This window comes from Phascolarctos cinereus, unplaced genomic scaffold (assembly GCF_003287225.1).
Source record: "Phascolarctos cinereus isolate Bilbo 61053 unplaced genomic scaffold, phaCin_HiC Scaffold_726;HRSCAF=1367, whole genome shotgun sequence".
NCBI lineage: Eukaryota > Metazoa > Chordata > Mammalia > Diprotodontia > Phascolarctidae > Phascolarctos > Phascolarctos cinereus.
In genome coordinates, this window is record NW_027556098.1 from 81,973,882 (window position 1) to 82,000,258 (window position 26,377).

The 26,377-nt window shown below is 36.5% G+C and overlaps 1 protein-coding gene across 1 annotated transcript in view; it reads right to left on the reverse strand.

Annotated features, from left to right (window-relative positions):
- Window positions 1–26,377, reverse strand: part of PHEX (phosphate regulating endopeptidase X-linked) — a 244,431-nt gene that overhangs the window by 43,521 nt on the left and 174,533 nt on the right. Inside the window, exon 14 of the mRNA XM_078146134.1 lies at window positions 21,151–21,209. Coding sequence (XP_078002260.1) covers window positions 21,151–21,209 — 59 coding nt within the window. The remainder of the gene's footprint in view (window positions 1–21,150; window positions 21,210–26,377) is intronic.

The window sequence follows — 26,377 nt, forward strand, 5'->3', positions numbered from 1 at the left end:
ATATATACCTGTGATACCTGTGTAACTTTTTCAATCTTATATATTTTATTTTATATGGTTAAGATATTATTTTGAGAAGAGGTCTATAGACTTCATCACTCTGCCGAAGGGGTCTAGGACATGAAAAAGTTAAGAACTCTTGCTTTAGAGGATGGGGTTTCTCTGTAAATGGACTTTGGTTTTTCATATGAGACAAATCCATTGCTATTTTCCTCCACACATTTATTTTAATTCATTGGCCCACAGATCAGAGACCAGAGTATCATAAGTTCATGGAGGAAAGTCACTTATCGGTTTATACAGAATTGGGAAATTATAACTCCTCATTCTCTTACTCCTCCCACCCTTTCATATCAATCACTTCCACTCCAAACAACCAGATGCTTTGCTAAGGTAGACATTGTTGAGCTATAAAGGACTGAGGCATCCTGGTCTAGTGGAAAATACATTGGATTTAGAATCCAAAAATCTGAGTCCATATCTTGGCTTTGCTAGCACTGTGATTAGATTCCATCTGACTTCTCTGGGCTTCATTTTTCTTATCTGTAAAATGAAAGGCTTGGACTAAATGACCTCTAGGGTCAGTTAAAAATCTTTGTTGCTGTGTTCAGGAATAAAAGGATCAAACACAACTGAGACAAAAGATATGTCTAGAATTTAGAACATATTCCTTCAGTCCTAGCAACTCTTCATTAAGCTCATAACTATCACCTATTATTCATCTACTAACCTGTGAGATCCTAAGTACATCATTTAACCTCCTGATCTTCTCCAACTTTCTCATCTGTGTAATTAGAGCTAAAAGGGCTATGACAGTCTTTTGAAACCATTAACTTCTAAGCTTTTTCTGGTATATGAAAGGTTTTATTATTGTTATTCACACTTACATGATGCTAATTAGGATTCAATCTCTCTCATTAAGTTGAATATATTCACACTTCCTTTTTACTTGGTTTCTGGGATTGACTAGATCCAAAAAGATGACACTGACTTCAATGCTCACTGCCAAATCTTCTTCTGAACCCAAATAGCTAGGTCTTTTTTTTCCATTTTTTTATTCTTTAAAAGGAAAAGCTGAAATTAAAAAAAAAATTTAACCAGAAACCTCCAAAAGATATAACCTAATCCCAAATTCGAATTATTTTATTCCTGATATTTTATTGTTTGGCTGCTTCAGAAGCATTAGTATTACTGAATTAACGACCTTTGAAACCTACTATGAGACAAAAAGCAAAAGTAGCCTAGAGAGGGATGAAAATTGCCTCTCACCTAACCAACCCCGGAATCACAAAATGGTCTCTAAGGAATATTAAGATGTACATAGTGAGGTTCATATGTCAGTTACAACGGGAGCCATACATGTAGAAGATAGTCCATTCAAACATGGGCCAATCAACCCCACACACATGCAGAGAAATATAAAGGAGTATTCAAAGCCTACCAATATAGCAACATACTCTGAAAAGTCTATTAACAATAGATTTATGAAGAGAACTACACTTAGTCATAAAAAGAACAAATAGCAACAACAAAACATATTAAAAGGCAGTTATGGGAGGTAATCTTTGCCACTTTCTATTTCAATCAATCGACAAGTATTTTTTGTATTTTTTATTTTATTCTGAACCTAAGAAATAAAACAAGCATTTCTGTAACATAGTAGATTAAAAAAAAAGATGATTGCACATGAAACTGCAACTCTGTTCTGTATAACTTTCTATTCCTTTTAAATATATAATAAAGTTATCATGTAGAAAGTTACACGACAACAAGCATTTATTAAGCACCTACTATGTGCCAGGGGCTGGGAATACAAGTACAAAGACAGAAACACCTCCTACATGCAAGGAGTTTACATTCTCAAGTGAAAGACAACAAATGCATATACAAGTAACTATACAGAATAAATATAAAGAGAATAAATTTAAGGTTATTAAACAAAAGGTAGTTATGGGGAGCCATTAGTGATTTGGGTTGATCAGGAAAGGGTTTACATGCAAAGTGGTACTTGAGCTTCCTCTTGAAGGGGAAGGCAGAGATAGTAGGAAGTGCATTCCAGGCATAGGGGAACAGCAGGTACACAAAGGCACAAAAAGAAGAGATAGAGTGCTATGTGTGAAATACAGAGAGCAGGCCAGTTTGGTTTGATTACAGAGTGTGAGAGTATACTAGAATCAACTGGGAAGGTAAGTAGGGGGCCAGGTTGTGAAAAGCTTTCAAAGCTAAACAGAAGTATTTATATTTGAGAAGCAATTGAGAGCCACTGAAATGGGTAATATGAAATGAAATGGTCAGATCTGTGCTTAAGGAAAATCATTTTGGCAACAGTCAACTAGACTATTATAGTAGCTTCTCAATTTGGTCTCCCTGCCTATACTTATCCTTTCTCCAGACCAGTCCTTCATACAGCTGCCAAAATAATCTTGCTGAGGCACAGACAATGTCACTCTGCAGCTCAAAAATTTTCAGTAGCTCCTTATTGCTTCTAGAATAAAATATAAAATCTTTAGCTTATTTACAATTTATACATTATCTAGCTCCAAACTTAATTCATATCGGTCTCCTTCATGCCTTCTATATTCCGTCCAAACTGAACAACTAGCTGGTGTACAAACTTGCTATACCATTTCCTACTTTAATGCATTCATTCATACACCTTATATTTAACAGTCTTAAATTTATTCTCTCTATACTCACACTGTATATTTACTTGTATATGTACTTCTTGTTTCCCCCTTAAGAATATAAACTCCTATATGTTTCCTTCTTTGTACTTGTATTCCCAGCCCCTGGCATATAGTGGGCATTTAATAAATACTTATTATGTAACTTTCTACATGTTAACTTTATTATATATTTAAAAGTAATGAACTCCATTCCTGGAATGCAATGTGTCCTCAACTCTCAGAATCTTTATCCTCCCGTAAGATTCAAAAGAAGACCACCTCCTCCATTAGACTTCCCTGATCCACACAGAACAATGTATTATCTGCCTCGTCAAATATTCCTTGAGTCCAAATATGCCTTTAAAATTCCCCTCTCCTTATCAGTGTACATGTTGCATATTACTTCCCTCCCTTTCTAAGTCCAAGATAAATATACATTCCTTGATGCTGACAGGAACTGTTTCATTTTTGTCTCTGCATCTACAGTGTGACATTTTCCCCTACAAATGAAGCCAGAAAAAGGAAGGGAATAAGCAAGTTGTAGATAAAAGGTAGCATGGCTGAAAAATTTGCCTTAGAAAGGCAAATAAAGAAGTTCATAGGACTTACTAGCTGTGCGACCCTGGGCAAGTCACTTAACCCCAACTGCTAAAAAATATAAAAAAAAAGACGTTCATAGGACCATAGTTTGAGAGCTGTAAGGAACCTCGGAGGCCCTTTTATTTTACAAATGAAGAATCAAAGCCCAGAGTGGTCAAGTGACTTGCCCAGGTTTACTAATAAACATTTGGGACAATATTGGGACCCAAGTCTTCTTGGCTCCAAGTCCAATGCCCCATCCACCATGCCATACTGTCTCTAAATTGGCAGTATATGCCCCAAAGTAACAAGAAACATTTCCTGGGATGCATTTGGACATCACATGTTACAATACTAATGCTAAATATTTTCAAAAAGTCTACTATGAAAATAATTACAGTTTATTCACCAACAGTAGCTAGTGAAGATGAAGCATGAAAGTTCTCAAACCAATTTGAAAGACCTCCAAATTAAATAAATATGTACTCTTATACTCAGTAACTTAAGTGCAATTGTATGAAAAGTTGAAGATGAGAATAAATATATGGGAAAACATGATACCAGAAAAATGAATGAGAGAGGCCAGAGACTTGTCAATTATCTAATTGACTCATCAATCATCTAATCAATTTACAAGTCTTTAAGTGTCTACTACTTGCCAGGTACTGTGATAGGCTATGAAAATATAAGTATAAAGAATAAAACAGTCAACTCAAACTGAAGGCAAATTTTAATGGAGGACACAGCGAGCACATATAAAAATATATGGAGCATAAATATAAGGTAGTTAAATACAGGATGTTTGGAGAGGGAAGGTATTAGAAGTTGGGGGGGGTCAGGAAAGCCTCATATCTCATCAAGGAGAGTGTTTTCTTTTCCAAGAAAAGAATGGATAGGTTCTAGACCTCAAAGCACCAAATATCATTGCAAAAAACAAAATTAATTATATTTTAGTGAACTAGAGAAGATCCATAGTAGATGTAGGAGATAGCCTTGATTATTTGTTTATATATACTCAGTCCACTGACATGTCAGAGCTAGACCCAGAATTAGCAAAAAGCAAAAAGAAATAATGATGAGGAAATATATAATATACAATTGAAATAAAAATCCCAAACTGCTTAAACAAGTTATTGGCCATCAAAATGGACAAGAGAAATAACACTGACATCAATTAAAATAATTGTATATACAAATTTAATCAATTGGCAAAATTAATGTTATAACAAGGAACCCAAAAGGACCAAGAAACCACCTTAGTCAACTAATGTCGGTTAAATGGAGAGGGATGGCTGCCAAAGGCAGCACCAGGTTAAAAAAGAAACTCGTTTGTAAAATCTTATAAAGAAGTAACATCATGAAGCAATGGAACATAAAACCAGTTTAAAGAAGGCTCAGCAAGACATCCAACTAAGCAAAGTCATCCCAAGGGTATCTAAGAACCAAAAAAAAAAAAAAAGAAAAAGAAGACGAACAGAAGGAGGACAAAAACAGAATAAAAATTAAAGAGATTTATAAAAATTGCTATAACAAATAGTTTCCTCTATAAAGGACTGGAATCACTACATTTAATTCCTAATATCTTGGTCCCAAATGTGTTTATAGGGGATGTAGAAATGGCACTAAAAAGAACAAAGATGAAAAAGAAAAAGCTAGATTGGACCAAATATATAAAGAGGAGATCTGGTTTGAAGATTTGATACATATTTATCGAGTACCTACTATGTACCAGGAACTCTTCTAAGACCTAGGGATACAATAAGAGGCAAAAGATAGTCACTGCCCTCAAGGAGATTACAATCTCGATGACAATTATAAGGATATTTAGGGAATGACATATAATGCATAAGGGAGAGGAAAGATAGCTAATGTGTGTGAAAATCTCAGACTTCATTAACATCCAAAAAAAGGCAACTAAGAGAACATCAATTACTACCAACTCATAGGCCTACTTTCCCATTTATATGAAATTTTTATGTATCAACTATACATGAATGGAGGATATCTTTTTAAAATTAGTTTGTTATTTATTATTAGTATTAGTAGTATGCTATTCTTAGTAATTATTTTTTAAATTAGTATTATTAAGCTAGCCTTTGCAAATGACATTCAACAATCAATTATATCTTTAACATTTCACAACTTACTTAGAGATGTAGAGAATATAAGGCCTCACTATGATTATTGTTTGTCAATTATGAAAAAGCAGTTCACAGAGCAAAACACCACCTTGCAGGCTGTTTTTTCAACAAAGTATTGCCCAACAATCCATTAAAATTATTCAAGATTCCTTGAAAGATACAACAGAAACAGCTCAGGTCAATGACCATGTTCTGATCATACATATCAGGTAAAGTGTAATTCAAGGAAGTGTATGCTCACTAAAGGTGTTCACTACTGTGATAGAAGAGATCCAGAAGAGAGTCTTTTTTAAAAAAAGACAGATTTCCTGTGGATGGTAAAATCCTCCAGTTGCTCCTGTTTGCAAATGACGTTGTTCTAATTGCATGAAGTGCCAGGACATCGCAGGGTCTACCAGAAGGGATCTGTAATCACTCGAGAGTTTGGCCTGATCATCCACATGGGAAAACATTTGCTGTTCAGAATTATTTAATGTAGCAGGCAGCTGGGTGGAGCAGCAGATAGAGCACTGGGCCTGGAGTCAGGAGGACCTGTGTTCAAAACCAGCCTTTGACCACACACATAACACTCACTAGCTGTGTGACCCTGGGCAAGTCACTTAATACCAATTGCCTTACCAAAAATAATAATAACAATCATTATATTTATTGTAATCAGATCTGAAAATTAGTATTGCTGCAGACCACTCATTAGAGTATGGTAATCATTTTGTATTGATAGACCATTTTATATTTGCATTGTGAGGGGATCTTGCTTTCACTCCTGATAATGATTATTTTCATCTTTCTTTATAGAATCCCTGGCATCTCTTAGAGGTTGCATGAATGTCAACCTCTTCCTTTACCAGAAAGTGCAGAGTTCTAACAGATGTGACTCATGTCAAGTGATACAGCAAAGATAACTTGGCCATCTTGGCCATCTGCTATCTTCCTGCTGTAATACCCATCTGTTTAGAACTGATTTATAGGAAGCAGCTTCTTAAAATATCCCCCTCCTCAGACTCTCTCTTTTCCATCCCACACGTCTGGCTTGAAACCTTAAGGTTTCAATGAAAATAATTCCCCCTTTACTAGTTATAGTGTGACCTCATGTCACATGTTCAATACCTCATGATCTACATTAATCTTTACCTTTCCAATAAGTCCATTCATGAAGACACTGATCATGTTACTTTTCTGTTAACTAATTTGTGTATATAAACATTAAATTTATTAACTTTATATATTATGTTCTCTGTATTTTTTGTATGTTTTTGTTGTCTTCCCCATTAGAATGTAAACTCATTGTAATTAGGGATCACTAGATCAGTATAATACCTAGCATGTTACCTGTACACAGTAGGTACTTAATAAATGTTTCTCAATTGAAGCTATGTATTTAAAAATAATAGTACTGATAGTGATTGTTAACCAGTTACGGGCACAGAGATGGTGTTCAGTCAGTAATTACATGTTGAAAAGGCTGGACTATAATGAGCATGGCTTTTACTCTCCCGTAAGAGAAAGGAATACACATTTTTATACAGTATCTACTATGTGCTTCTGGACAAGCAAGAAAAAGAGGGAACTAAGACTCCATTTTGGGAAAATGTATTTCTTCACAACCAAGATTACGAAACTGAATTCTGTGTAGAACATAACCAAGCCTGGTCTCAGAGATGAAAGCTGGCAAAATATACTTCACTCCCATAATTGAAGAGGCGAGGGACTCAGGGTGTGGAATATTCTTTGTGTTGTCAAGCACAGTCAATGCACTGGTTCATTTTGAACTGTTCTTTTTCCTTCTCAACCTTTGTTACAAGTGATGGGTGATGGTTTACTGGGTTGGGTGGAAATATATTCAGAAATGAAAATGAAGTGAAGCATAAATAAAATATATCAGAATAAGATATCATTTTCAACATGGCCAATGCCACGCCAAAATTTGTTTTGCTTGACTATGCATGTTGTTACAAGGGTTTTGTTTTTCTATTTTTTTCAATGAGGGAGAGGGAGAGGGAAGAGCAGAAAAAGAAATGTTTTTTCATTGGTAATAATAAAATTAAATTTAAAAATAAAATGTACCATCAAACATTAAAAGGGCATTTTATAAAATCATGTTTTGATAAGGGTTCTCCCTGTCCTACCTGGGCTGGAATTTCTGTGCAGCGGCTAAGGGATCCCACTACTGATCTGCCTGGAAGTTTTGGCCTGCTTGGTTCCCAACCTGGACTGGTTCACCCCACCTTAGGCAGCCTTGTGGTTGGTTCTGTCCTGGGGCGGGGTGGGGTCCCTATATTAGTGCCCAACTTAGTTTGGATACCTGATCAACTTTAGCCTGACTGCAGTTCAGAAATTCTGAACTCCAGGATCCGTCTACTAGCTTCAGTCTCCTTGGTTTATCAATTACAAGAATACACCACTGCCAGATAAAACAAAATAATTCTTAAGTACCTTTTTCAAAAGAGAAAAGAAAATGTATTCCCTCATGCTGGAATACAAAGGTTTGGTTAAAAACAATTATTTTTCTATTTCATAAAGAACAGTGAGTCTGGAATTTCCAGGAGTCATCTAAGGCCACATGCCAGACATGAGGTAAGAAGAAAGAAGCATTTGTTTTTGTACAAAATGGCAAGTTTTTGTTCCCAGCTCTTAAGTTTCACTGTCCTTTGGCTTAGGGAGGCAAGTAAGGCTTTCAAATTCCCTTGCTAGCCCATTTGGTAAAGCAACCCACTTTTGTGAGCCGTATAGTTCAGGATTTTTATTATGGCTACTTCCTAATTGTTTTCTTGGAATGGTTAGAAGGCCTGAAACTGGAGATCCAGATGCATCTCAACAGTGAATAGCCATCTGTGAAGAATCTTCTGAGAAATATGCTCAAATGGGTTTTACCTTTGGAGACTGGTTTTAGTGAGTTTTATTAGTAGTTTATGCACATTTAATTTAAGGTCTCCAGAACTGCCTATAAGGTCCTTAAGTATTTCATTTAGATTGCTGAATTAGTCTTCTAGTGAATAAAGCTATTTTCCCCTTGGTTTGATCACTACTTAATTTGAGCCCTCCCTATGTAATTTCTAAATTTGCACAGTGAATTTTATTGGATTCTCAAGTTTAGGCCAACTTTTTCAGGGCTAACAAGGATGTCTTGCATAGACTACAACATTATCCTAATTCAGTTTTTTTTTTTTTAAGCTGGGAATCATAAGGAGAATTCCAAAGGACTCGTGGAGATGACAGCAGCAAAGAATCACAGAACTTCCTCAAAGCACATCTGAGGCTACTGAGTCCAAACGACGACTGAGCAAGAAACTGCTCTGCAACAAAGCAGACAATCTAGCCTCAGCCTGAAAAGTTCTAATAAAGGGAAAACCACTACCTCCCTAGGTAGCCTACTCTGCTTTGAGATAGCACTGATCATCAGAAAGTGACAACGAGCCTAAGTTTACTTTACTACTTCAAATCCGTGGTGCTTTGGTGATGGAGGCATGAAACCACCCCTACTCCCTTTAGATTCTCTCAGCCCCTAAGATCTCATATTCATAGTAATAGGGAGACAAACTTTGATTTTCTTTCTTGGTGAAAAGGGTGTAATGAATGACAAAGTAAAAATATAATAACTATGAAAATTATTACACTGCCTCTTTGCATAATACCATTGGCTTTTTCAGATCACAAGACAACATAGAGTTAGAACAGACCTTAGAGGTCATCAAGTCCATCCCCTCCCTCAATTTTGCAGGTGAGGAAACTGAGTCACAGAAACATTTAATGATTTGCCCAAAGCCACACATATGTGGTTAAAGAGTTGGAAATCAAACCCAGGTCATCTGACTCCTAACCTGCCACTCTTCATTGCAGTCTGCCAAGGATAGGCAATCACAAGAATATGTTTGCAAAGGTTAATTCATTAAATCCTTAAAACAGCCTGGCAAATTCAGCCAGGATTTATTAGCCTTGTTCTAAGGGAGCCCTTCAGACAAGTTAGTGCTGCCTTTTAAATCCAGATATAATCCACATCAGTAAGATAAGATGGTAGAAATATAATGGATGGGGAGCCGTAGGCTCTGTAACAAGCAGATGTATGATAAGGGCAAGATTAAGGACTGCACTGTGATTTCATTAGCTTAAAGAACTCCCACATGAGGAAACTATATCTATCAATGCAGCTCTATCCCCTTCACCATGTGACCTTGGGCAAGTCATACAATCATTTAGACTGTTTAGTCAGTCTTCTTGTAAATAAACTTATTTTCCCTTTACTTTGACCACTACTTAGTTTGAGCCCTCCTCACAAAACTTCTAAATTTGTTCAGTGCATTTAATTGAAATATAGTAGATTTCAATAAAATTCCCAAGGTCACACATCTACTTCAGATGAGAGGTAGGATTTAAACCCAGGTTTTCCTGTCTCCCAGCCTGGCTTCCTATCCACTACTCCATACTGCCTAGGTGTGTGATTCCAAGGAAATTAGTTAACCTCTCTGAGCCTCAGTTATCCCACCTGAATAATAAAGGGATTGAACTAGATGAGAAATAACATAACACATGGGAGAGGGGTTTGGATTTAAATCCCATTCCGGACATTTAATAGATATGTGACCATGGATAAATCATCTAACTTCTTTGAATTACATTTTCCTCATCTATAAAATGGAGATAATTATACTGTGTCATCTTAAAAGTTTGAGAGAGAGTTTCTGGGTAATTTAATCATTTTATTAATAATTCTTATTAACAAAAGGATGGACATTTGGCCATCTCTCTTAGACCAAAGACCCTTTGTGGTGGTGGGCTCACAGTTTATATGCTCTTGGAAGAGTAGGTATTTCTGGAAATCAACTCTGATTGGTTAACAATGAGAAAATGAATATTACAAAGAGAAGCTGGGCTATATTACAGTGAGGGTCTTGGGGTTCACAACTTAGATCACCCAAATTTAGGTCAAAGAAACTTATCAATATATATGTCACCTGTATGACAAAAGGGAGAATCCACATTTTCCCAGATCTGAGTAAACAATTACCATAAATTCATCCATTAGCTTAAACTTAGAACTTCTTTTACTGTTTTTGATTTAGATCCTTAGTCTGGGTAAATCTTGGAGAGAGATTTCCCACATCAATTGATTTCTGGAAAAGGGGGAAAACCTTTGTTCTGATTCAATAATTAGTTATTAACACAGGAGAAAATATTCATTTCTCACAATACCAATAGTACCTACCTCACAAAGTTATTTTGAGGGTCAAATGAGATAATATATATAAAGCACTTTACCAACTTTAAAACATTATACAGATGTCTATTATTATTACATATGTAAGGAGCAAGTGATTGGTGAGCAGCCTTTTGTATGTGGCTCAAATGTAGGCAGAATAGCCATCTCTAACCTCTTTTCCTCTGACCCTTCTCCAGAGGGAGACTCCAGGGGAAGCAAAGTGTTGGGGTCAAAGGTCACTCTGCTATCCTCAGAGAGAGGTATATCTATCGCTCCCTTAAATATTGTTAGTCTAAGGGATACGATTCATTTTGAGCTCACTTCTGATCACTTTCTCATTTCTGGAGGGGAAGGAGGACCCCAAACTCTATATCCAAAGCTTGACCCCTTTCCAACTAAAGACCAGCTCCACAATTAACATACAAAGTGAATAGCAAAGAAGCCCATTTATCCAAATGGTAGCAAAATTAAAATCAGAGAAGGAATACATAGAACATATCAAAAAATACAGAGTAAAGGATCTCTCCCACTGGGAAGAAGATAACTCGGTTCAACCAAGAGAGGGTCTTGGATCTCACCCAAAGGAAAACACCCCAAAGCCTCTAGAGTAGCAAGTTAGGGATAGGGATATGATGGAGCCTACCCTCTGCTCCCAGAGTCATTCCCTTCAGCAATCTCAAATGAGTTTGGCCTCCTGCATTTTCTCTCTTGTAGAACTACACCTGACGAAGATTTCCAAGATCTCCAAGATTCACTTGGAGAGTCCCAAAAGGACTGAAGTTCTCACCTCTCTCCATCTCCACTCTGTCCTTCATGTAGAGCAGGGCTTCACTTCCACCAATAAGGAGTTCCTTAACAATGAGCTTTGGGACAGAAGCTGCATATATAAAGTCCTTTCCAACTTTATGATCTTATAGGGCTGCTCTCAAAATTCCATGAATTAGTTTGGTAGACAATAATCTCCATTCTACCCCCTATCCTGCCATTGAATAAAAGTTTTTTTTGAGGGGGAGAAAGGATGAAATCAGGGTTAAGTGACTTACCCAGGGTCACACAGCTAGTAAGTCTCTGAGGCTACATTTGAACTCAGATCCTCCTGGGACAGTGCTCTATCCACTGTGCCACCTACCTTTTCCTATTTCACTCTATCTTTATATTCTCAGCACCAAAGAGAATGCCCTGCACTTCATAAGCACTTAATAAGTGCTTACTGACTTGAATGCAGGGACTCTAGCTTCTTATTAGAATATCAAGTGAATTCAAGCATAAATCTCAATAATATGAAGACCTAAGGTGATTCAGCTTCTGTTAATTTGGTTTCCAATTTGTAGACTCAGGTAGATCCCAAATTTTGACAAAAAGCCCTGAGGCTTGCTGCCTCTCTCTTCAAACACTATTATTTCGAATCCTATTATTGTGTTAACAGAAAAAGTCTACCTGTGACTATTCTATATTAATTGTAAGGTTTTCAACTAGCTTAGGCCCTGACTTTGAAGAAAATATGCCTCAGATTTGTTAGGCACCTTATCTTGTAAATGTAGAATATCCTTGATTAAATTAAAGCAATCATCTGCTCTGTGTACTTCAAGTAAGCTAATAGAATTACTTATTTAGCCCTTAGGGATGCTTGTTTTCAATGCATTGGTTTATTTGCTTATAATAATTCAAGAATCTATTTCAGAAATACTAAAATAGAAACTAATTTTAGAACAAGGCCTTTAGCAGATATGCATCCTATGCTGAATAAATTAAATTATATAGATTTATACTAAAGCTTTGAGTACGCTAAAAAATTTTTTTTCAATTAGAACAAAAAACAAGGGTCAAATGTGGTGAATACAGTCATCAACCTGACTATTTCACAAAGAACTATGGCTACTGTCTCTGTGAGAGATCCCTGGCTTGGGCCCTAAATTCCATCTGCCCATTGAGCTCCTCATTGAGGAGAATAACCCTTATGGGAAAGGAGTTCAACATCCCTGCCACCACCACCATTAACAATTAACTAATTGTCAATGAAGTCCAAGAGCCCCAAGAATAACAATGTCTCACAGGCTAACCTCCAGCCACTGTGTTTTACACATTGTAGGTATATAATAAAATTTTTTTAAAATTCCTTTCTTCATTTAACTCCAACCACTCAGGAGAGAAAACCCAAAGGCACTATTCTCATTCAAATCAAAGCTTGGTAAACAAGTACCTAGAGTTCTCTTGGTTGCTAAGGAATTCAAGAAACTTAGGGTGGATGGCATGGTAAACAGAGCTCCTCTTCTCCTCTCCTTGCCTATCCCATAAAGCTTCTTTCTAGTAAGATAATTAATCAAGAAAAATCCAAGTTCCAGATTAGGCCTTGATTCCCCATATATATTGGATTTAAATTACTATGATGGCATGATTTATATTTTCTTGTCTGCAATTGATTGTGCTATTCAGCTTGAAGGGCAAGAAAAATTGCAGCTATCCATATTGCAGAATAAGAGATTTAAAGCCACAGGCAAAATCACAGGGTTTGAGAAAGTTAATTCATTGAGGACCCCTATTCCAATCAGTATTAATCAAATTGATATAATTCCATAGGGATAGTGATTATAAGTTATGCATATCAGGTCCCAGAGCTATGAGCTGCAGATTACAAGATCACTTGCTTAATCATGGGAAGTTAACTAGAGGCCTCCCATCCTCATTTTTCCTTGTCATGGTGACCAAGCCCATTGTAGTGGAGGTTACTCAACTACATGGGAAGTCCTCCAATTTATTTTTGTACCTCCATACCATTCTCTCTTGTCTGTTGATTGAGCAGGTTACCATCTTTTGACCATCTTATGACCACCTAGTCAGGGAAGATATTCTTTGCCTTACCCAACCTGGGACCCTGCTGACAGATCATTTTTGCTTATGTATCATACGTCAACCAATGGAATTATTCTGTATTTGGTATAACTGTTCTTGAATATCTAAATATCTAATCCTATAAAACTAGGGCCCTGGAAAGAGGGGGCATCTCAGATAATGAGGAAGATCTAAGGTCCACTTCATTAGAGGGGACCATGGACCCTTTAATAAGGTGTCTTTGGCACAGAGCTCTGCTTTAGTCTGTAGGCTGAATAATTTCTATCTCCACAGGTTTCACATCAAGCCCAAATAAAATCTAAAATGTATGTAGTACTTCCATGTCTACAAAGTGCAAAACATACATTATCTCATTTAATCTCTCCATCAACCCTGTAAAGCAGGAGCTATTTTCAACTCCACACATACATACACACATACATACATACATACATACATACATACATACATACATACCCATTTCAGTTAAGGAAACTGAAGTTCAGAAAGATTCAGGGACAGTGACTTGCCCAGGATCTGTCGCAAAGCTAATGAATGTATGGGGCAAGATTTGAAGGAACCAAAACCTTGGCCTCTAAATACAGCAAACTATGCAATAGGACATGCTGCCTCTCTGTAGAATAATAACAATGGAAGCTCCTGAAAAGCAGGAATTATAACACTTTTGTACTAGTACCTCCTAAACTTAGCACAGCGCCTGGTATGTAGTAGTTGCTCAACAAATACTTGTTGATTGAGGGACTGAGTAAAGAGATATGAGTATTGGACTGAGACTCAAGACCAAAGGACCATATTCTAGTTCCTTGCTCTGCCACTCACTACCTTACTACGACTTTGGCCAAGTCATTTTCAGCCCTATTAGGCTAATATTTTACACTTGCCTCACATTTCACAATTGACAATATGCTTCTACAAACAGTATCTTTTCTGATTGTCACAATAGCACCATGAGATAAGTATATGATATCCATTTTTTAAATGAGGAAACTGAGACTCAGAGCAACTAAGTGACTTGTCTAAGAAACAAAATAATAATGTATTAAGTGCCTACTATGTGCCAGGAACTTTATAAATATTGTTATATTTGATCCTCACAACAACCCTGGGAAGCAGGTGCTACTGTGAACCCCATTTTATAGTCAAGAATTTTTGCTCAGGGTCTCACAGGTAATAAATGTTTGAGGACACAAACTCAGGTCTTCCTAATTCCAGGTCTAGGGCTCTATCCACCACACCACCTAGTTGCCTCAAGGCAACACATCTAGTAAACTGTTACAGAATGGATAAATTAACCTCAGGTCTTCCAAATCCAAATATAGGACTCGCTCTCCACCACTCTAAAATTTATCTAATTTCTTCTCAAATCTCTTCTGAGAATAGAGCTAGACTTAAGCAACATAAATCAGAAGATGATAATAACTGGAACAAACTTTATGTAACGATGCTACTAAGTATAGTTACTTCTAACATGTGGAATCCAATTAAACAGATGGCCACATGCTGATAGGATCAGCCCACAATCAATAGGGACATTCGCTTTGGGAAATGACCTTAATTTCCTATTCCTCAATGAGGAAAATAAAGGGAGTAAGGGAGTAGGGAGCTGAGGGAAGTCACAAGGAAAAACTACACCATTATTGTCAGACAAGAGTCCTAGCTAGGAAAGAAGAAAAGGAGAGAGGGGATATAGCCACCCAAAGGATTACTCATGCTCTTCCCTGTGAATGTAATTTACAATGAGAGCAAGCACTGGTCATTAGGAAAATAGGAACAGCTTGAATCGCTTAATTAAAACACTGCTCAAAACTGTTAACTCCAAAGCCATTCTGCCCATGAGGCTGCAGAAAGCCAATGTACTATTTTGAAACATCTTTCTTGATAAACTTTTGATTAGTGCAGTTCTTTCAAAGAAAGAGCATAGAGGGATTCTTGTAGGAGCTGACCCTCTCTAGGCAGCAGTGGACATTGAGAGGTGAACTAATGGCCACTGGTCCCATTGTTGTACACATTGCAAGCACCAGAAGAACAGCAGGGACACACATTTCATAATGGCAGTTCTTACAAAAGCAGCACTGTTTGTAGAAGTAAGAAAGGTTAAGTTGTACTTTTTATTGCAAAAGCTAACTTCAACATAATTTTTTTAAGTTCCTTAAAATCTAAAATTTAATGAAATAGCTCCCCAAAGGTACCCAACATTCTAGAACACACTTCTTCCCTGAAGCTGCACTCAATCAATCCATCAGCAAATATTTATTATCAATGTAACAGAGTTACTTCATTCATGCTGTGCCTATTGGCAGATAGGCAGATTTTTTTTAGTAGAGATATAATAATAAGAAAAGCTCATATTCATACAGAACATTTAAGACTGGCAAAAACTTTAGGATACATTACTTCATTTGATCTTCACAACAACCCTGTGAGAGAAGCACTATGATCTTCATTTTACAGAGGAAGGCAGAGCTGAATGATATATTCAAGGACACACAGCTAGTAAGTATGTGAAATAGTATTTAAACCTAGGACTTCCTGATTCTAAGCACAGTTTTCTAACCACTATCCTACTTTATGCCTAATTAATTTTCCAAACATTTTTGTCTATGGATGCCAGGAATCCTGGGTTTTAAATAAATAGCAAGGAAAAATAATTCCACATAATTTGAATTTTTTGTAAGCTTCTATCTAATACCATTTTTACTCTTTTGAGTATGTATGTTAAGGCCATAACAGGTTTGAAGGTTGCAGTTCTGTTTCCCATATATTTTTAAAATTGAGATAATAAATGGCAGCATCACTAGGAAAGTTCTTAACTAAACAAGAAACTGATACAATAGCAGAGAAAAAAGATCATTTCAATTAAATGAAATTGTAAGGTTTTTGCATGAACAAAATCAGTGCAACTGATTCAGGAGGGAAACTGTAAACTGATGGAAAATCTCCACATCAAATATATATGATAAAAGTCTAATGTCTACAACCTATAAGAAGTTAACATGATGGTATAAGAAAAAGAGCCATTCCCCAGTGTATGTTATTAACAACCAAATGAAGTATTGCTCCAAATAACTAATAACAAATGCAATTCAAAACAACCCTGAGGTTTCAATCCCCATAATTATTCACATCTATCAATTTGGCAAAGATAGCGAAAGATGTTGAAGGTTCTGGGGAAAGACAGATACACTAATATGCTTTGGGTGGATTTGTGAACTGTTCCAACCATTCTACAGAACAATTTGAAATTACTCATAAAAAGAAAAATGTTGCCAAAACATCCATAGTTTTGGACCAGTGATTTTACTGCTTGACATAAGGCCAAAGGCAGAAAGGAAGGTCCTAAAATACACTGAAATTTTCATTCTTCAGAGTTTCATTTGTGTTAGCAAGGAATTGGAAATAAAATAGATGTCCATCAATTAGGAAATAGCTAAAAAATAAAAAAACAGTTATGGTATATGAATATTACTGTGTCATAAGAAATAATGAATATGAAGAATACGGAGAAGTATCAGAAAATTTAAATGAACTGATGAAGAGTGTACCAGAAAACCAATATATGCCCAACAACCATCAACACTATAAACAGAAAGAATTACAACAAAAACTCGATGCTGTGTGATGATAATGACCAAAAAGTTCTAGAAAAGCAACGAGTGAACATATCTCTCCCTCTCTGCATTGCAGAGATGGTCTATCAGTTTGCAATATTGCATGCCTTATCAGATTTGGTTAATGTGTCAGTTTTGCTGAATTACTCTTTTCTTTTCATTTTTTATTCTTTGTTACACTCATTGGGTAGTACATTGGAGGAAGGGATGTATTTGGAAATGGAGATAATGTAAAAATAAAAGCCATCAACAAAAATTAAAATCATAAAAGTAATCACACTCTCTAGCTACTTCACAACCTGTTATGAACCTCCAATGAAATGATGTTCAGAAACTGCTCTGTAATCAGAAATAAAAACTATTATTTTGTCAAGTACATGAAATGGACTTATTTCTTAAGAATAGACTTGGCAGTGCTAAAATATATGATCACAATATTAAGAAACAGGAAATGCTTATTTCCAACCTAGGAAAGCCCTCAAAGATCTTTCTGATATCTTAGTATCCTTTCAGCAAAATGTGAAAGATTAGGAACAATTTATTCAGTGTTTTAAAAATTATGATGTACTAATGTGTGATGACTTCATATTTATTCCCTTCCAATATTCTTCACAATAGCTAAATTAGTGCCCCTACCCCTTGACAATAATTATATTCAAACTTACAGTTACATGGCAGCTTCCTTACTCAAATGAAAAGTAGTGAGTAGAACAAACTTTCTTATTCATTTAAAATCATAACACACAAAGTAGCTGAAGGAGCCTACATTGAACAGTCATAACACCTGTGTTCTCCCTTCCCATCCCCCATCATTCAAATCCATGAAACATCCGGGACAAAGACAGAGGCATATGCACAGAGGATGGAAGAAAATCCACTCCTCTGCCTGTACCACCAGAGGTAAACTCTAAGACAGCATAGCAATAACATCACCATTAGTATCATAAGTGACTTGCTTTGTTCAAAACTATGAGATCCTGAGGGGTTCTCAGACATGTGGGACAAGCAGAAACAGTTCTTCCCATAGCCTTGGTGAACAGCAGCTGCCTATTCTATCCTTGGACCAATATCCTATAATCATTGATTTATAGCTAGAAGGGACCTTGGAGGTCCTCTTAAGAAAGATGAACAGTCAGATGTTTAGTCACTTTTAGGACATAAAATCAAAGTACCTTTTTATATGTGTTAACAAAGTGGCCAAGAACTGAAGAGTGTTGACATTCAGAAAGACCTGCTTTTGCAGACACCTAACATCCTCCATAGCACAAATTTAATTAAAAAATCATTGTGCTTAACATGTACTCAACATCAATAATAAGGAAAAAAATTCTGATTATTAATGTTGTTATTCATTCATTTAATTCTTTGTATGAATACTTATTAATTTTTTTGAGGGGGAGAAGCCTATGATTTTGACAATATGGGGAACTCCCAGTATTAAAACTCTCTCCATCTACGTAACAGAGCAGCCATTGTCTATAGTTTATAGTCTTAGAGAGTTGCCTGGGACACTGGGAAGCAAAATGACTTGTTTATGATCATACAACTAATATCAATTAATCAACTAATCCATCAAAAAGCATTTATTAAAGGTCTACAATGTGGCAGACTCTATGCTAGTCACTGAGGGTAAAAATATAAAATGAAACAGGCCCTACTTCAAGAACCTTATAGGTACATGTGCAAGTTACTGTGAGTATATTTTTAAAATACATATATATATGTATATATGTATATGTGTATACACACAAATGTAGGTATGTATGTATATACCAAAAACACATAAGAGGTATTTATTTCTATTTGTATGTATGTTATATGTATAATAACAGTATACATTTGTGTGTATATATATATACTCATACAAAACACATACAAAATTTTAAAAAAGTATCTATTTCTATATACACATATATTATATATAACAGGTATACATTTGTGTGTATACATGTATACACAAAAAAATACAAAATAAAGACAAGGTAATTCAAAGAGGAGGAATTAGCAGATGGGAGGATCAGGAATGACTTCATACAAGTAGAATTTGAAGGAAACTCGAGATTCTAAGAAACAGAGGGAAGAGAGAAGTACATTCTAGGTAAAGGGAAAGATCGGTGAAGAAATATAGACAGGAAGATGGAGTGTTTCGTGTGGGAAGCAGTAAGAAATCCAGTTTGGCTGGACTAAGGGGACAGTGAAGGGAGTGATATGTAATAAAACTAGAAATGTGAGTTAGATCTAGGTCATGAAGTGCTTTAAATGCCAAACAGAAGTTTGTATTTCATTCTAGTGCAAACATTTTTTAATATTTTTGGTGTCATGAACTCTGGAATTCTGGAGGTACTTATAAACCTGTTCTCAGAATAATATTTTTAAATAATTGAAGGAAATTCTAAGTTCTAGTTAGAAGGAAGTGAAAATAAAAACAATTTTTTTCCCATTCAAATTCATAGACTAACCGCCAAAATCTATCCAAGGACCCTGGTTAAGAACCTGTGTCCTAGAAGTAAAAGGACATGTCTTATTGAGGCAAAGGCTGGCCCTCTATCCACTATTCCAGGCTAACATAATTGCATTACAAAATATAAAACTAAAATATATATCTTTTTAATTCTAGCAACAGGATTTTCCTCCTCATTCCCCATAGCCAGATGGGCCCTAATGGTTTAGCAGGTCTGAGTATCTTGTTTTTTTTTTCTTATCAACTCCAGTAGGGATCTGTATGCCAAAGACAAAAATTTATAGTAGCACTACCTTACATTTGCATACAGCCTTATAGTTTACAAAGTGCTTCTGCCTTTCATTTAATCACTTACTCCAATGAGATTTTGCAAAATGTTTTGCAAATCTTAAAACACTATTCAAATGCTAGTTACCATTATCATTATTACCTCCATCACCTCATTCAGTCCTTACAACAATCCTACAAAATAGTAGTATTATCATCATTCCCATTTGACAGATGAGATAAGAAATTTAGGTTTGAGTTGCCCAAGGTGACAGTGACAAAGTTAGGATCCAAACCAAGGTCTTTTGAAGCTAAATAGAGCACACTCATTCCACTATATCAAGTGTTCTTAACTTTTTTTGTGTGTCTTGAACCCCTTCGGCAGTCTGGTGAAGCTCATGTACCTTTTGTTATCATAAAGTTTTTACATGAATAAAAAAGAAATGTAACAGATTACAAAAGAAACAAATTATATTGAAATAGATTTTTATCAGAATACTTTAAAAATCAAATTCACAAACTCCAGGTTATGAACTTCACTGCACTCTGGGGCTTCACATAGCACAGAAACATAAGAAGAAAGTAGCTTTTTCTCACTATTTCATGATTAATTTTTTTGATTACAGATTTTGAGATTTTAATAGCTTTAGAATAACTGATTATTTTAAATGTAAAAGAAGCAAATGAACAGTTAAAGTTAAAGTGAAGTGAACAGAGGCAGGAGAACAATACACACGGCAACAGCAATATTGTAAGGAAAATCAACTGTGAAAGACTTAGTAGCTCTGATCGATAAAATGATCCACCACAATTCTACTCATGATGAAAAAAATACTATCCACCTCCAGATAAAGAACTGAGGGTTGTGCATATTAAAGCATATTTTTCCCTTTCTTTTTTTTCAGAACTTGGTTAATACAGAATTGTGTTTTGCACGATATATATAATGCAATATATATTTGCATTGTATATAAATATGTTTTTCATTTTATGCATATACATATATATGTAATGAGTATTGTTTTTCTTACATTCTCAATGGGTGGAAAAGGGAGTGGAGGGGGGAGAGAATTTGCAACTAAAAATAAAATAAACTTTTTTTAAAAATAAGTTAAAATTAACTTTGTTTCAATGATTTCATTTCCTTTGAGATTTTTGTGCAAGTGTTGATGTTTAGGAAGTCATAAAACTCAGGAAACTGCCTTTGATGTAAGTTGAGAGAGATGGAGTGAGATAAGCATATGGCTACAGGACCCAACATCCTCCCCACAATATCTGTACCTTTCTTTGAAAAACATGCTCCAAAAATGTGTGATAATGACAGATGCATTTCAGTGATGTTGCTTTCCAAATAAATAACAGAAATCCAGGAGTCAATACTTACTAATCTGGTTGGTAGACGCACTATAAAAGGCATTGACTGTGGTTGGATTGGTGAACCACCTGGAGAGAGAGAGAAAGAAACATAACCACCAACAACTGTCATTTGATAGGCAAGTATCCAAAAGAACACAACACAAATGTTGAATTTTATTCAATAAAAACAGGAAAGTAATGATATGTGGTACATCAGAGCAGCCACAGCATCGTAAATGTTGCTTACTCGTGGTGCTGATTGTTTAGCAATTATCATTCCAAGTTGTATGTAATTCAGCTATATTCAACAAGTTCCAAAAGAAAGAGAGTAGGTTTATTGAGTTTTAATAATTTCTAAATAAAGTTGGTGCTTCTGAAATTTTGAAACAGCTCTAGAATTTGAAGTGCTCTCTTTACAGATAAGAATATAGCAATACTGTGGGCCTTCTGGACTTGCCAGGGTAAGCAAGTCTCTGCCTGGCAGGATGAGGGAAGGCTTGGGTTTCCAAAAGTTCTTCACTCCTAATATGCTGGTTAGAAGTCCTTGAAGTAAAGGTAAGGATAATTCTCTTTCTACTGGGTCCAAACATGTTCATGTCTCCCCCGTCAGGAAGAAACCCTCACTTGATCTTTCCGTCTTTGCTAACTATAATTCTACATACCCTTTATAGCTAAACTTGACAAAGTGCCTCCACTTTCTCTCCTTTCACTCTCTTCTTAACCTTTTACAATCTGGCTGCTGACCTTATCATTCCACCAAAATTGCTCTTTCCAAAGTTTCTAATGATCTCTTAGCTGCCAAATACAATGGTCTTTATTCAATCCTCATTCTCCTTGACCTCTCTAAAGCCTTTTCACGTTGTAGATAACTCTCTCTGATGGTTCAGAGTGAGTGTAAATAGCAATTGTTTCTATTTTGGCCAGAAACACGGAGGGTCTTCCCCTCCCAAACTGAATTATTGGGGGGGGGGGGAGACTAGGTAAAGAGGCCATTCGTTGCCTCTTTCTTACCTAGCCTTAATCACTGAATGGGCATTGCCTCTACCTGGGAAAGACCTTAGCTTAAAAAGGCCAAGGTCTCCCACTGTATCTAGGGCCCTCTCCCTGATCAATGTCTTGCTCCTGGACCCAGATGGCTCTAGAGAAGGAAGTGAGGCTGGTGATTTTGCACAGCCCTGCCTCACTTAAATCCAATTCACTTGCAACTCATGACATCACCTTCCCAATGTCATGGTCCTCTTTGAGAACAAAGGACAAACAACAACAACTACTCTCTCCTCCTTAATATTCTTTTCTCTAAGTTTTTGGGCTACATGTCTCCTTGTTCTCCTCCTTTCTGTCTGACTGCTCCTTCTGTGTATATTTTGCTGGATCCTCTTCCAGATCATGCCCTCTAACCACAAGTGTCTTTCAGGGTTCTGTCCTGGTCCATCTCCTCTTCTCCCTGGATAACACTTTACTTGGTGATCTCATCAGCTCCCATAGATTTAATTACAATTTCTATGCTAATGATTCTCAAATCTACCTTTCCTGGTTCATTCTCTCTGCTGACTTCCAGTCTCACATCTCCAATTGCCTTTTAGATATCTTAAACTGAATGTCCTGTAGGCATCTTAAAGTTAAATTGTCCCAAACAGAATTCACTATCTTTTCCCCTAAACCTCCCCCCTATTATTGTAAAGGGCAACACATTCTCTCAGTCCTCAGATTAACAACCTAGGAGTCAGCCTAGGCTCCTTACTGTCTCTCTCTCTCTCTCTCTCCCTATCTGTCTCTCTCTCTGTCTCTGTCTTTCTCTGTCTTCACACACACACACACACACACACACACACACACACACACACACACACACACACACTGCCCCCTCATATCCAATCTGTTGCCAAGGCCTGTCAATTTCACCTTTACAATATCTCTCAAATATGCCCCCTTTCTCTTCTCTGACACTGCTTCCACTCTAGTGCAAACCCTCATCACTTCATAACTGGATTACTGCAATAACTTGGGGATAGTCTACTTGTCTCAACTCTCCCTCCATTCCAACATTCAAAGCCCTTCATACCGTAGCCCCCTTCCACCTTTCCAGCCTACTTACACCTTACTCTCGATCATGTACTCTTTGATCCAGTGACACCAGCCTCCTAGCTGTTCCACAAACAAAACACTCCATCTCTTGGCTCTGGGAATTTGCTCTAGCTGTTCTCCAGATATGGAATACTCTCCCTCCTCCACTTACAGACTTCCCAACTAAAATCTCACCTTCTGTAGGAAGCCTTGAAATCTTCTTCATGCTAGTGGCTTCCCTCTTTTATTTCATATTTACCCTGAACATAGCTTACTTAGTATATATTTGTTTGCATGCTGCCTCTTCCAGTAGATTGCAAGCTCCTTGAGGGCAAAGATTAACTTTTGCCTCTGTTTACATCCCCAAGACTTAGCACAGGGCCTGGAACATAGTAGCTCTTAATACATGTTTATTGATTGATTGTTCAACTGTTTTGTATAGACCACTGAACAATTAAATGATTAAAATGTTCTGCTACTATTATTTAAGATTTCTCATCACTTTCAAAAAAAACAGTCAAATCATTATTGGTTACATTGCTCAAAACAGGCCTTATTTCTAACTTCTTTCAGTGCCAGCCACTCTAAATCTTTCACAGGACCATGGAGTCATGATACCATTTATGTATGTCTAATCTCATATCAGCCTGAAATTAGAAGATACTTTAGCTAAAAGTCAATTCAGCAAATCAGACCACTGATTCTGACCCTAAGACTGCTTTGTCCTGCTCCTATGCCTGCTGTCAGAATGTTTCCTTCTTCTCAAGTCAATCACGGATTACAAGTCTTTCTCAGCTGTCACCTGAAATGACATCAGCTTCTCTAATTGTGACTAGTAAATGTTTCCACCAAACTGGGATTACACCTGAATTAACTTGAGTTTCAACTTGAGTTCTCTAGATGGCTTATTTTTCCTGAGAAAACTAATTGAAATTCTCAGTGATTTGGTTCTTAGTTGTACAGTAGAAAAAGGAATGAGAACCAGGATTTAAATCCAACCTCTAACATTTCACTTAAGTTACCTTAGCCCTGCTTCCACAGTCACAAAATGAGATCCTTGGATTAGATAGCCTCTGGAATCCCCTCCACTTCTACATCTGTGATCTCTTGAACTCTAGGTACAATCTATTTCATCATCTGGAGCCACCAGGAGGATTTTTAAAACATTACATGTAAGGTAAAGCTCAAGGAACCGGGGAAAGTCAGGTTGTTAGAGGACAGGCCGATTCAGGCTACCATTCGGTGAGTTCAGGTTCAATGCTGGGATGAAATGAGGTACTCTTGGGTCACTGAACAGTTGACAAAGGAAGGTTTATTTAGCACCAACATAAAAAAGATGTTCAATGAGGATTCACTTAGCTCAGTAACATGGCTCCCCTCATCTTCCATATGGAAGTGCAGAGGGTCATCAAGGCACAGTGTGATGACCTCCATCATCTTGGAACATTTGTCAAGTCTGAAGGGCAATGACTCCACATGAGTGGGCCTTTTTTATGTCCTGAGATGGCAAGGAAGCTATGTCAATATGACCAGAGGCAGCCAGGAAGTTGCTGATCAAGAGAGGCCAAAGCTTGAGTCTTGCCCCATACCTAGGCTAATCAAGCCTTGACTTTGTTGACTTTTAGGGGAAAACTAGATTAACCTATTAAGAGGAGGAATGACTCTAAATATCAATTCTTTTCAGGCAACTTGGCTTTTACATTTGTAGATAAACTTGAATTACAACATGAACAATGACCTGATTTATTCACATAATTCTACCCTCTCTACCATTATCACCATCCCAATGTTTGCTGGATATATAACTAAAAATAATAAGAGAACTATTCAAATATATTCTAAACTGCTAGAATGTATGAATAAATGCTCATCAGAAAAACCCAGACCCCCTGCATCTAGAAATATAATTTTTCCCTTGGTGGGGATTCTGAAGGCCTGTTTCTTTATTGATGTTTAAGAGTGAGTGTTTCTATCTTTATTAGCCTGGGAATTAGGAGAAGCCCAAGCTATGCATGAGTCAATCCCACTACTTATCAGCACAGCAGAGTTGACCAGCACTGTTTTTGGCCTACGATAGTTTGCCCCTGGATGAGCAATTTAATGACCCCCACCCCTCACTCCTGAGGGATCATCATATTGATGCCGAGCTTTATGTGGATCTACATAGTCCACTGTAGCTCAGAACTCCTGAGCTCAAGCGATCCACCAGGCCTGACTTCTCTGATAACTGAGATTATAGGAGTATACTCAGGAGGATATCATCATGCCTAGTCAAAGGTTTGTTTGAAGAGTGATTGAGAAAGCATTCTCTTATTTTCAGCAAACATTTTATTATTGTAACTACCCCCATAGTACCTACTCCTATAGATACACATGATTATATTTCATTTATCACCTTATTAATAGAGTGTGTTGTATACATAGAAATATGTCTCATTTCCCTACCAAAAAACTGTCACTTCTTTAAAAGCAGAACATTATTTCATATAGTACATAGTACAGAGCTGGGCAAACATAAGGAAATAAAATGAATCATCAACTAAATCACACATATTTCCTTTCTGAGATATTTAGAGAGCAAAAAGAAAGCATGGAGATGAAGACAATATGGGGGAGATGAAAACATAAAATGTGAAAAATCTCAATAAAGAAAAACTAGTTTTACTATAAAAATGGCATATAATAGTTTCATTGTTTAAAAAACTATTCAATATTTTCTTTTTTTCCTATACTTTATATCAATATTTGGACTAGACTACATATGAATGAAATAAATCATGTCTTAGTTTTATGATTCAATTATTAATTCATATCATAACCTGAAATTTCCTACCCTGATGAAATCACAAGTATGGACCTCAAAAAATATTGGCGGAGAGGAAAGGTTACTAGACTTGCAGTGAGGAAAAATGGATTTGTGTTCCACTCCGATACTGTGTGTTTAGGTCAAGTCACTTAAGCCTCTGAGCTCAGTTTCATCATGTTCAAAATGAAGGACAATGATACTTATACTACTTAACCTTACAAGATTGTAGGAAAAGTTTTTGTAAGTCTTAAAGTAATATATAAATGTGAACCATTATTATCTACCCATTTCATAAGACTGTCATGAAGAAAGCTCTCAGTAAACCTTCCAGATGTATACAAATCAAGGTTATATATCAGGGGCATGCTGACCAATGTCTAATAAC